Genomic DNA, 13,952 nt, shown 5'->3' with positions numbered 1-13,952 from the left:
GAGCAGAAGACAAATGAATGTTTGCATTGAAATATGGATTTTAAGAATTAGTGATATTTAGGAAGTAAAATTTAAATAAAAAATTAATAGATATTACTACAAAGTGACTACTACAATCTTCTCCTCCGTCTTATTCCTCATTACTGAGGGTTGTGACCCTTGTGGAAGCAATGTCAATTTTCCTCCTTTCTGCTGCTTTTATGGTCCCATGTTTCAGCAGCATAGAGAAAAATGGAGTGGACTAAACTCCTGAAAGCTTTATCTTGGTGTTGTTACTCACACCCCGGTCTTTCCAGATTTTGTCTAGCTTAGACACTTTTGGCGATGGCGATACGACGTCTGATCTCTCCTTTGCAAGTTCCTTGCAGATTTGAGATCTAAGGAACTGAAACTCGTTTACTATCTGTAAACCTTCGAATCTGCTGAATCAATTAATGAAAAAATATCTAATTATTTCAGGGTATCGCTACCTTATAGCAGAATCGAAGCTCTAGATAGCATTCCATTCAAGATTTCCATGTCCATACACTTGGCATTCCAGGACCAACAAAAAGGTGTGCTATTAAAAGAAGCATTGGAGCAGAAATTCTCGTCATCAGGTATTACTTATTTACAGCATTTTGAGTGTGTCCAAATACTTGTTCACAAATCTGTGGTTTGTACACTAAGGAGTTATTTTTACATTTTTGACATCTCAGCATAGATGAAGAAGAACATGGATGTCTGGATATTTGCAGGGCTTATAACCCGTCACAGGCTGCTTACTTGATCACTTTACTCGCATGCAACATCATTCTACCAATGATTGACGACCGCGCTACTCAAAGTTTTGGAACTCCTACATATATCATTAATCTCATGACACTGTACATGTGAGTTCACTGGAGCCATGTATGTTTGGATTGGGAAAGCTTTAATTTAGCAGAGACCCTTATTTGGATGTATGCAATATCTCAACCGAATTATTTTACATACTAAGAAATGCCTGAAAACATGATTTTTACGCAGTTTATAATTTGACCAGTTATTTTATTCATTGGATTTTAAGTGTATTAAAGAAAAAGAAGACTGAAATTTATTTATTTATTTATTTATTTATTTATTTATTTAAACTTCATGTACAGAAAATAAAAAGTACATTGGCGGGCTTATTGCTAAAAAGCAATATCTTCCAACCGACCAAAGACGGACTAGTGATATTGATCAAAACGTTTGATACCATATATAGCCGTTTGCAATCAGTGGGCAGATAATGTGGAAATTTCAATGTGGTTCATTAATTGCACTATAATTAATTTATCATTAGCCAAGAGGCCAAGGTTACTGAGTTGGATATACAATATTATGTCTACATACGACACTAAATGATCCACTTACATGAGGTAATAAATATTCTTACAGTTGCAGAGTCCAGTTTCAAAGTCAATATGACATACTAAATGTGTGACTGCATATATTTAGTCTACATCGAGAAATTCAATCCCCTGTATAATAAATACGTCAAATAAATGATTGCAAGGAATGTGGAGACATGATGTTTTCGGAATGTCTCATATTTAAAAAAAAATTAGTTACATTTTTCATACAAGTATCATCACCAACGTCATATATCAAAAATCGTCAATTTTCAGTTGTGCATGTTTTTGGAATGCCCAGAAAATGTACTATATCCCAGCAAAAGCGGCATATTTTTAACTTCATACTTACCCGCTACAGGGCAGAAAGTGTCGTTTTTGCATTTTGAAGAAAAGGTAATGTTTAATTATTTTTTTAAACATACTAAATATTTTTCAAATGGAGAAAAAACCTTCAGGTTTTACCTAAAAAGATCTGTTACACAGTAAAAAGTTCAATAAGTGGCTTGATATATATTTTTAATACATTGTATTATGTTTTTGAACTTTAAAAACGATCTCCTAAAAAATCAAGTTTTTCGATATATGACGTTGTTGAAAGGAGTGAGCGATATGACAAGTGACATTATAATTTTGTTAATTGTACTCAGTACAATAATTTTGTGCGAAGGTCGGTCTCAGAGGCAGAAAAGCAGTGCCTTCCCTGGATTACTCGTGTTCCATATAGAAACACGACCAGTGCCTACTATGCCTTATCCTTACCCAACCCTACTGCCTACCCTGATTAAAAACCCTGTGCACGCCTCTGGTCAGTCTAAAACTAATGTCCGCTATTTATTTTCTCCTTCTTTTTTAAATTTTCTTATTTCTTTCTTTTTTTGTAAGAAAATAAAGTCTTAATACTGAATATTTTTAATATACTGATTTTTTACTTTTCAATAGAATTAAATCAGAATCATACGAGTATAATTAAATAGTAATAAGTCTTGAAATTAGATTGAGTGGTATGGATATACCAAAAAACTTTCCAGTGCAAAGGATTAAATGCAATTACTCAGGTTAAAAACCACACTCTTGACAATTGCATTTTGCAATATAATCCATTCCCACATTCATTCGTCCATTCCCACAGTTTTGGTTCATCTTTTAATAAGGGCATGGATCCCGGCGTTGTAAAATGATGACCCCAGGTCAGGGCTGTATGGCGGTTATCACAAATGATGTTATCGTCTCGCCGAATGTTGCCAGGAGTCAAAATCAATTGCCTTAAATTAGCGATGCTGAAGAGCGTGCGAACGGATATATGAAGAAATTTTAAGATATTATTAAAAAATGACGGTGTAATTACCCAGAACTCAGATTATAGCACCAGAAAACAATATTTTACTAGCCACACCAACAGCCATCAATTCCTTGGCATTCCCCCAACCTATTCCACATTTCCCCATCACCATCATCAATATTAAATTGAGTTATAGTTCCAAAATACATAGTTTTTATATACAGTTTGTACCTAACAGTTTAAGCGTGTCCAATAAACTGGTGCATGTTTTGTCTAGACGTGTACGAGTTGAAGTTTGAGGTGGTGCCCATACCGAGCGAGTTTGATGGCTCCCAGTCGGCCATGGAGAGGGCTGACGGAGGTCCGGGGACCCTGCTACTGATGGAGTGGCCCCAGCTAGCAGAAGACGTGCGGGTCTCACTCTACCGAGTGGCTCTATTCTCACCCAAAGCCAGTAAGTAATATCATTTACTTAGAATAAGTAACACTCAGATAAAATAAAGTATTTTCACTAACAAGTGTTTCAATTCCACAAGGAACTTTCTGTTAGAGCAGATTCGAATATGCTATGTTAGCTCTATTTATTCACAAATAATAATAATTTTGGGTAATTCGGCCAATCTCTCATATTTTGGAACCAGGATATCTGCCTTATGCCCACACCTTGCCAACCTTTTATTTGAATTTTTGACATCTCAACATAGATGAATAAAACTTCTTCAAACCCTTATCTGCACCCGATGGTGCATAGGGCACTGAATCATATAAACACGGTGTTATCTTGATCGTTAACACATGAAGGAAAGGTGATCAGCCCTTCGGGTATAGTTCCAGTCCAGGGTAACATTGAATAAATATTACAGTGAAAAAATCATTTATATTTATTTAACCCCCGCTGGGAATCGAACCCAGGACCTCCAGTACGGTAGCCGAGCGTGCTGGCCATTACACTACAGAGCCGGAGGGATGAAGAAGAATATGGAAGTTGTATTTTCATGTGTTGGTCTATATTTTAGGTCCCACTGTTCTATCCCGAGTGCTCTCGGAATGGCTGCTGCTGGAGTCCTCCCTGCGCAGCGCCCTGAAGGCCTCGGCTTACGCCAGACATGACGCGGCTGCGCGCCGCCGCGCCCCGCCCTCCAGGGCATTCGACATTGCCCTCACGGTCGCCTCCCCGAGCCCTGACAAGATCAAGGTGGAGTGGACACCCAAGGATGCCATCCAAGGTATAAACCTGCACAGTGACATTTGAAATAATGCAGTAACATTTCAAACGATACAATTTGTACACAGGTATCATCATACACAATGTAAATGACGGGTGCTGTGGCGTAGTTAATGTAAATCGCGGGGTTTGATTCCCGACAATTGCAAAATTAATTCAAGATATATTTATTTTCAATTGGTCTGGGTGTTTGTGATATTTTTTCACATTTACTTCCCTTTCTTAACTATCCTACCTGCAGACAAGCCTCTAAAATGGAGGCTATGAGGGTTTTTACTTTTTTTTTTTAAATATATACAAAATTTGCCAGTTCTCTCTATCTTTTCCATAACTTTTAGTATGTTATATCTATATGTCCGCCTCCGTAGTATAATGGTCAGCACGTTCGGCTACCGTTCTGGAGGTTCCGGGTTCGATTCCCAAGGGGGGTAAAATAACTATAAGTGATTCTTTCACTATAATATTTATTCAATATTACCATGGACAGGTACCTGAAGCGGAGGGCTGATCATCTTTGCTTTATGTGTAAACGATCAAGATAACACTGCGTTTATATGACACAGTGCCCTATGCACCATTGGGGTGCGGATAAGGGTTTTATTATTATGTTATATCTAAAATTTTGGTCATGTTATTCAAGAGAAGTCCTTTGTTCGAGGCTAAATTCTCTTTACTGTGAGTGTTGGTTCTTTTTTAAAGCATGTAGGTTGCTGACCTTGCATACTAATCCTCCTCCTTTCACATCCATGGTTGGGACCGGCAATGGAGAAAAAATTGGATTGACAGCAGGGAATCAACATGGCAGGAGGCTAATCTCTCTCAAAAACAGGCCACAAGGCCTACATCAAGCAGAAGAAGAAAAGATATCTAAAATTGTCCTTTTGACAATTTGACAACATGGGGATACTTGAAATGTGTCCTTGTTTCAGAATATTTGGAGCCTTTTGTATCGGAGCTGAGCGCTATTCACAATTTCACTCTCAAATCACAGTGGCTGTATTTTGTCCAGCTCGACTTCAATCCCAAACAGGTATGTCAATGTTTCTCATATTACATCAACATAACTTGTTTTTAATTACAACATATCCTCAGACTACAAATAGTAGTTCTATGTAGGGTTTTCATGTCGGTGTAAAACATCTGTTAGAAATACCCTGTATTCTGTAACTGGCAGCCGAATATTGATCTTGGAGTACTCCAATGGTACATATGAGCGAGAGTCCTATAGGCTCGTTTAGATGTTTGGAGCATAAAAATAACAAAATAAAATGATAAATTTTATTTATTGTTTCGGCATTAACTTTGTGGTAAGACATGTTACAATGATTAAAGAAAACACTTGTTTTTTACCACTTGAGTTTTATTATAGACTACATGTTTCAGAAGTTAAACTTCCATCATTCAGGTCTGTATAATATGTTATTATACAGACCCGTTATGTTATGTTATTATACAGTTTATAATAAAACTAAAGTGGTAAAAAACAAGTTTTTTCTTTAATCATTGTAAAATGATAAATAATCAAAATGATAATTTTATTACCTAGTTAATTTCGTAATATCTACTCAATTTAAATTTCCCTTGGTAAATATCAATAGGTATTTAACCCGATGGTTGCCAGAGACGAGATATCTCGGCAAATGGCGGAGTGCCCGTATTGCCAGAGACAAGATATCTCATCAGTACTTTTGATGACGTATTACTCCGCAGTTTTAACTCATATTGACAATCTGTCAAAAACGGAACATACATTGCCATCTTTTGAAGTTCTCACAAAATATTTTATAAAGTTTTTAAATACTTTAAAGCGATTTATCAGTATCACTTTCAGCTGACAGTTGACAGATGTCATTAGGGCTACCACTCAAACCACTTGAAATATTGATTATTTTAATCGATTGTTTTGAACGCCAGGGGTTTTTATTTTGCTCAATTTTTTTGTGTTTTTCTTATTATTTTAAAATATTATTATGAAAATATTTGTTTATTTATACCTTTCGCGTTATATTTACTCCGATTTTATCAGTGTTTTGCTAGTGATATTGGTTTCTTTTTACAACTTTTTAGTAAATAAATTATTTCTTTGTGCTAAGTTCTTTGTTCTTCTTCGTGCTAAGTGAAAAAGAACAACCCGGTACTTCTCATGGCAGAAAACGGAAGGCAGAATTTCTATCGCGACTTACAGAAAGACATTTTTTGGAAAAACTACCACGGACCGAAAAAGATCATCCCCGACTGCGAAGTGTATTGTGTGTACTAGCAAAAAACTAAGAAAAGAGTCTAGTTATAGGTGTAAACAATGCAAGATGGATCTTTGTGTTATACCGTGCTTTAAGAAGTACCGCACAATGGAAAATTACTAATTTATCACATTTCTAACTAAACTTCATTCTAAGATACCTGATAAATAATAGTTGAGTGTTAATATTAAATTTACTATTTTTTTTACATTTCAAACTATATTCCATTGATAAATAATAGTTTTGTGTTAATATTAAATTTAATAAAAACTTGCGTGTGCGACTCAGTGTGACAACCCTGTCTGAGATGAAAATTTGAAACTGGTTTAACTTCAAGAATAAAACTCTAACAATCGATGCGGGATATAATATTTGGTTAGTAAATTATAATTCAATAAAAACAACAAAAAAAAAATTCTTTAGACAACTTTTTTTTTTCAAAAAAATACTTGGCCTGTTGAGCACTGCGGCGTAATTTATTTGCGGCTATGAAAAGGTTAAAAGAATCTATTGTGGCACATTTTTCGATGCATTCCGCATCATTCTCAAACACCTATTGTCCATGTTAGTAAAAAGGTGATAAATAATATATCGCTCACTCCTTTCAAGAACGTCATAAATCAAAAATTGTCAATTTTCAGTTGTGCATGTTTTTGGAATGCCTAGAAAATGTAATATTTACTTGCTACAGGGCAGAAAGTGTTGTTTTTGCATTTTGAAGAAAAGGTATTGTTTAATTATTTTTTTTAAATATACTAAATATTTTTCAAATGGAGGAAAAACCAGGTTTTACCTAAAAAGATCTGTTGCACTGTAAAAAGTTCAATAAGTGGCTTGATATTTATTTTTAATACATTGTGTTTTATTTTTAAACTTTAAAAACGATCTCCTAGAAAATCAAGTTTTTTTTATTTATGACGTTCTTGAAAGGAGTGAGCGATATAATAAAAGCAACATATAGGAATATTCACATTTTTCAATCACATTTTCATATGGTGTACAAAATACATCCAATCACCGGAGTGCTTGGAAGTTTTTAGCATCGCAAGGGAAGGGTTAATAAATAGTGGGGTTTGCTGAGTAAAAGTTATTACATAGTAGGTAAATCCTAAGAAATCATGATATCAAAAGGAAGAAGGTCAGATACGATACCAAATGATATCACCTTCTCTACGTTATGATGAGAAATATTGAGGGTAGGAGAAGCAAATCAATAGTCATGGCTTATGAAATGGGATATTAGGAAATGAAGTGTGCTAGTGTGATTGAATAACCGGGAGATATGGGCAGAGTATGCGGTAAATCTTCAGTATTGGTGGGCCACTTGAAGATTGAGAAGAAATATCAGATATTTGGTTGAATTTCAGGTGCGTGACAGTTCCCCTCTGCAGCGTCACTACGCGCTCCCGGCCGACGTGTTGCCGCATCTCATTACTCCGCTGGAGAAGAAGCTGGCCTCGCACATCTCCAAGAACCCCTGCCTCAACCTGGTCCTCTACACTCCGCCCTGTGAGCAGGCGCCCATACATATCTACACACATGCTGGTTCGTAGCACTTGTAGTGTAATTATTGTACTATGGTATTCTATATCCATTCGCATAATAAATATGTTAGACCATTCTTTCATCATTTATTTGGTTCACATTCTCATACCTTTTGTAATGTGATCATGCTAATCTCAACCTTGTATTGTTTCAGTATTTTACCTTACCACACCTACCATACATTGTTTTGCTACATCTTCATCTGAGAGATGGCATTTTGATTAGATTAAACTTGGTTTTATCCTTCACTTGCCAGCTTCACACTTCACTTCCAAACATTAGGTTTTATGCCAGAACTCAACTGGCTTAGTTTCCACTGATAACCTTTTGTTCACTACAACTGATATCAGTGACAGGCGCCGTGGTGTAGTTGGGTAGAAACTCGAGTGCGAAACTAGCGTTGCGAGTTCGATTCTCGCCAATTGCTGAATAAATTCAAGAAAGGTCTACTTTCATTTGGTCTGGATGTTTGTGATGTATTTTTTACACATACCTTCCCTTTTCTTACTATCCTACCTGCAGACAAGCATTTAAAAAGTAGAGGCTTTGCGGGTTATTACTTTTAATAATAACAAAAAAGTGCATTTTCTTTATCCCCAACATTCACCTTCTTTTTTAATTCTTCTGCTTGATCTACACCTGCGACTAAAGATTGTGGCCCCTTTTGATGATTGATGGCTTCTACTCAACTGAAACGATCCTACTCCATCCTCAGGGAGTCCAAGAATGAGATTCCAATGCCACTATTAATGATATCGCTTCGTCTTTTGAATCTATATTTATTTTATAATGAATTGATAATTTCAGGAGTTCGTATAAATGGTGCCATGGACGCCTTCCTGTCGCCACGTTGGGGAGGAGTCGTGATAGGAAACCCTCCTGTGGATATCTGCGACAGCTACCTTAAGGAGGATGAACAACCTATTCCCGTTTACCATCCGCCGACTAAAGACATTATGGGCTACTTCCTGGCTCAGTTGCGCCTGCTCTTAGGTTTCCCTGATCAGGTATGTCAGAGTGATCACGGGTCTTATTTTACTGCATAATTATAGAGAAAAATACATATTTAGTTAAACATAATAAACTGGACCTAGACGATCGCAATGAACAAAATTGGTGATATAATAATTGTTTATTTTAATTTTAAAGGAATAACTCGTAAAGCTACTATATTTAGAGGCTTGTCTGCAAGTAGGATAGTAAGGATAGGGAAGGTAAATGTGAAAAACACATCACATCAAACACCCAGACCAATTGACTGGAATTGAATTGAATGGACTGACCGGAGTATTTCGTCATAATGTAGCGTCGTAACATTGCTCGCGGCGAGCATCAGCGAGCATCCAAAAATATAAATGGAGCGCTCGGCTCGCTGTACTGACTATACGAATGCTCGTTACGTTACGACGAAATGGTTCTGGTCAGTCACCATCCTTAGGGAAATAATTAAAATTTATTTTCTTTATTTTTTTAAAGCAAAGATTCTCGTGTTTTTTTTAATGCAAATCTATTTATTTTTTACTGTATTGTTATGCAGAAAAATACCAGGTACAAAATTAAGAAGAAATCAAATTTTTTGTATGAACCTCAAGATCTGGACCACTGGTGACATCTAGGAATGGATTTTGTCGTTAGAATGTCTTAGTGAACTGGCCGGGTTACTGTTTTCAGAGTCCGATTCCCGGAGCCGAGGTGGATCCACTTACGACTGTCGTTCCTAGAAAGTGGGAACTCGATGCCCTAATCAGGATTCGTACCATCGAACAAGTCATATCGGCCAAGCTGACTCTAAAGTCGCTGGCTCAGTTGCTCGGTGAGTTGACCCCATTAATGGCACTACTCTTTAAGGGTTCTGGTGGTGTTCAAACTACAGTTGAACTTTCATGCTATGGAGCCGGTAAATCGCAGCAAAAAAGTTTATTAAACAGAAAATTCATATAATTTTATTACTAAATAGAATAACATACCACATCGCTTATGGTAAAGCAATATCTTGTAAGCCACTTAAAAAAGATTATTTTTACGTTATATTTATTATGTTTGTAAAATAAAATAATCTTGGATGATTTTGATGCCATTTTCGTAAAAAACTACCTCAAGGGCGCTTATACAGATATGGATTATGATATGAAAATGATGAGAGATAAAAAGATATTAAAGAAAAACGTTATCAATTCAAAAATATGAAATCATACCAAGTAAGTAAAAGCTTTTTAATGTGAACAACTGTAATTTAAATGTTGCCATTATTCGGAAAATACAAATAATTTTTCATACAAAATTTTCAATAGCTTGAAAATACATCAAATTAATTAAATAAATAAAATTATGAGAAAACAGCAAAATGTTGTAAAAATAATTGTAAAAAAAAATTGTGTAATTTATATATCATCATTTTCGTAAAATGTTACTTCAATTGAATTGAAATAAAAATCTGTGATTAATTTATTTGGTAAATGAATGCTTTAAATTGTTTTGAATGCTTTAAACTCCTCAAACAAAAGCAATAGCTTTTGTTATTTTGCTATAAAAAAAAAAACAAATTACCTCGGAGACTGTATTTTACTATATCAGAAAAAAAACAATTCAATATTAATAAGCATTAATGTTTGCAGGTGAAATATCCAACATTGTGATAAACGACGAGGTAGGCGCTTCTATATATAGTGCCGTGGAGAATGTTGAGAAGACTGATGGACTCCTGAAGAGTGGGCAGCTGATGGAAGCTCTGGAGACATCCAGGAATGCATTCCTCGCCGCGGAAGCCGCCTTCACGGATCCCAGTCTCCTGGCTTTGCTTTACTTCCCAGATGATCAGAAGTAAGTATTCACTGGCCAACAATACGACACAACCTATTTTGGAGGTGTTGATTAACGGTTTTATTACGTGTGAATGAAATGTGTACTTTTGTATTTTTTTATTTGGGATTTTTACAGCCAAAACAATATATTATACAACATTAATTAACAAAACTATGGCCAATTAAAAAAATCCTCCGATAATGCTATTCTTATGAAAGTGTGTGTGTGTGTGTATTGTGTGTGTTTGTGTGTGTAGTACCTATTCCATGTCAACATAAATCATCCAACAAACAGGGATTATAAACAGTTGGCTTGTTGAACAAACGGCAACGATCAATCATTCACCTAATTTCCTGCTTATGTCATTTTTTATGGAATTAGTATTTAATTGTCACTTTAAATTTATTCCTCACATTGATTGATCACATACCTTCATGCAATATGATCAAGTTAACATTGGGTCTAAGCATTATTGGGTGCTGGTAAGGGTTTGAAGAAAGAGAAAAAACAAATTGTTGGTAGCGTTTTACATTAGCGTTACTAAAATGTTGTAATATGTGATTTTAAACATTTTTGCTTATATATGACTTTTTGTAGATACGCCGTATACATGCCATTGTTCCTGCCCATCATGATACCTGTCATCATGTCACTGAAGAACATCTGGAGATGGATGAGGGGAATTCCCAAAGAAAAGAATGATTAATAATAATTTTACTGTTTTGTACTTTCTTACTTAATTATTATAATTTATTGTGTAAATATTTTTTTAACTAATTGAACGCCATTCCACCAAATAAATTAATATAGAATAAACACATTTTTAAGAACTTAGCATTGTTTTCACTTTAAAAAAGAATGTCATTCCTTCACTTCGAAATTTTGACAGCTCAAATACTCTTCCAAATATATTAAAATACTACACGCATGTGAAAGGAATCTAAGACCATATATATATATATATATATATATATATATATATATATATATATATATATATATATATATATATATATGTATATTTATATATATATATATATATATATATATATATATATATATATATATATATATATATATATATATATATATATATATATGTATATTATATATATATATATATATATATATATATATATATATATATATATATATATATATATATATATATATATATATATATGTATATACATATGCAATGGTCTTGGATTCCCTTAAAAATATTAATGCAATTTGGATATTCAATAATGGGCAGAATGGTGAACATTACACAAGTGTATAATGTGATCACTTAAGCCACCAAAAACTGGGTCTTAAGCCCTTTAATTTGTTCATGACGACAATGTTTTAGATCTACATTTTTCACTGTATAGAAGTACGTTCACATATCGCTCACTCCTTTCAACAACGTCATATTAAAAAAAAAACATGATTTTTCAGGAGATCGTTTTTAAAGTTTAAAATTTTATGAAATGTATTAAAAATAAATATCAAGCCACTTATTGAATTTTTTACTGTGCAACACATGTTTTTAGGTAAAACCAGAAGGATTTTTCTCCATTTGAAAAATATTTAGTATATTTAAAAAAAAAAATTAAACAATACCTTTTCTTCAAAATGCAAAAACAACACTTTCTGCCCTATAGCGGGTAAATATTAAGTTAAAAATATGCCGCTTTTGCTGGTGGGATATAGTACATTTTCTGGGCATTCCAAAAACACGCACAGCTGAAAATTGACGATTTTTGATATATGACGTTGTTGAAAGGAGTGAGCGATATAAGCTTTGCAAAGGTTTAGAAGAGAAACATTAGGGAATGAAAAAATAAAATATAACAAGTTGATTATATGCTCATTAGTTTATTTATCCTACACAATACAAATAAAGGTTTTTTTGGTAAATTTGTACGACTTACATGATAAGAAAGCAGTGTAAAGCCTGCCTTTAACTTAAATTACACAACTTATAGAATAACGATACATCACATTATAGTGAACTTGTATCGAGGAATATAAATACCACTGTTTTTAAACGAACTATCACTATTTTGAGCCCTTTTCTTGCAAATATACCGAAATTAAGTCCACAGTTTTAGGTTTTAATAAAATACAAAATACAGTATATTCAAACCTTAAACAAATACTGTATATTTACAACATTTTGAGTGTGTCCAAATACTTGTTCACAAAATCTGGATTATCTCCAATTATAGGAGTTACTAAAATAATAAAAATTATATTTTCTGGCGTTTCTCATGTATGTGATTTTAATCCAGGATTCGGATCTCACATACTAATAAAAGAGTTTCTGCTCAATAAAAAAGCTTCTTTTCATCTCAACAATAGATGTTGCTTTTAATGTAGAAATGTTTTTAGTAAGCGCTTTTAGTAAAAGTTCAGTTTTTCTTATCATCATACATTTTGCGATAGTCCCGTATTAAGGTACATTGAAACGAGTCTTATGGTCAAGGGTTGAGAAAATCAATAAACATTATATTTATTAAAATTCATTTTTGAATCACTCTGTCATTTTCCATTTCATAACTTACAAAAAACACTTTTCTTATAAAATCTCTAAGTAACTCAATTACATATAATGTCAACTGGTTTCAAAGAAACAGAAGCTGTTTGCTTTAAAACCGTTAGTTAAACTGTATATAATGATTTTATAACACAGTTATTTTGTATGTTTATATTTGTTGATTTCTATAAAAATTAATCCTTATAATTTTAGGATTATTCAAAATGAAACAGTGTATGTAAAGATACATATTAAATAAATAATGGCGTGAAAAAGCTTTTGACTTGACTTTTAAATGCAAGTGCTTCTAAATGACTTCCAAAACTTGCTTTCATATTTTGTGTAATGTAATATTATCATGCAAATGACTACAAACATAACTTCAGATAAATGAAAATTTTGTTTATTTTTTATTGAGTGTTCCCCTTTCCCTACGTACTACATATTAAAATAACATTGTTCTATTTAGCGTTGGAACTTATTGGATTATATTCCCTGCATTAAGCGGAGTCTTTCAGTACTTTGCATGAATTACAACAGATGTCACTTCAAACTCACATGCAAAACATTCATTGTCACATCAAATATATATTATTATATAAAAAATATACTACATGCTTTAAAAGAGGCATATAATATAAACACACACATAATATTGCTTATAATTTGATTGAGGTTTGAGAAAACCTTTATAGAAGACTTTTTTCCTTAACTATTAAATTTTCTTATGGGACTTGAACACTTGCAAATAAAGTGGTCAACTAGCTATTATGTTATTTTCTGGCCACCATAAATTCTGCGTCAATTTAATTTGGTGTGATTTTTATCAGCACTTCAAAATACGGTAAGTTTAGTTACTATACTTGTCAGTAGGCGATGGTGCATTGTCATAGTTTTTAAAACTAATTCTAAACAGAATTGCCAGGTTGGCAATTCTGAAAATATTTTCTGGCAAACAAGTTTGTATTAGTATTGCAACACT

General features: G+C 33.7%; 1 protein-coding gene across 2 annotated transcripts in view; it reads left to right on the top strand.

Moving 5' to 3' along the window:
* Window positions 1–11,279, top strand: part of LOC148304615 (GPI-anchor transamidase component PIGS-like) — a 56,745-nt gene extending 45,466 nt beyond the window's left edge. For both annotated transcript variants that reach the window (XM_088268019.1, XM_088268018.1), the window contains 9 exons: window positions 460–599; window positions 2,915–3,091; window positions 3,654–3,863; window positions 4,792–4,892; window positions 7,470–7,647; window positions 8,455–8,654; window positions 9,319–9,460; window positions 10,263–10,467; window positions 11,047–11,279. In XM_088268019.1, the coding sequence (XP_088124145.1) occupies window positions 460–599; window positions 2,915–3,091; window positions 3,654–3,863; window positions 4,792–4,892; window positions 7,470–7,647; window positions 8,455–8,654; window positions 9,319–9,460; window positions 10,263–10,467; window positions 11,047–11,155 (1,462 nt within the window). In that variant the 3' untranslated portion in view covers window positions 11,156–11,279. The remainder of the gene's footprint in view (window positions 1–459; window positions 600–2,914; window positions 3,092–3,653; window positions 3,864–4,791; window positions 4,893–7,469; window positions 7,648–8,454; window positions 8,655–9,318; window positions 9,461–10,262; window positions 10,468–11,046) is intronic.
* The last annotated feature ends 2,673 nt before the right edge of the window (window positions 11,280–13,952 follow it).

Source organism: Brachycentrus maculatus, unplaced genomic scaffold (assembly GCF_059751285.1).
Source record: "Brachycentrus maculatus isolate JH-2025_06_01 unplaced genomic scaffold, ASM5975128v1 h1tg000310l, whole genome shotgun sequence".
Taxonomy (NCBI): Eukaryota; Metazoa; Arthropoda; class Insecta; order Trichoptera; family Brachycentridae; genus Brachycentrus; species Brachycentrus maculatus.
This window is presented reverse-complemented; position numbering and strand designations above follow the sequence as displayed.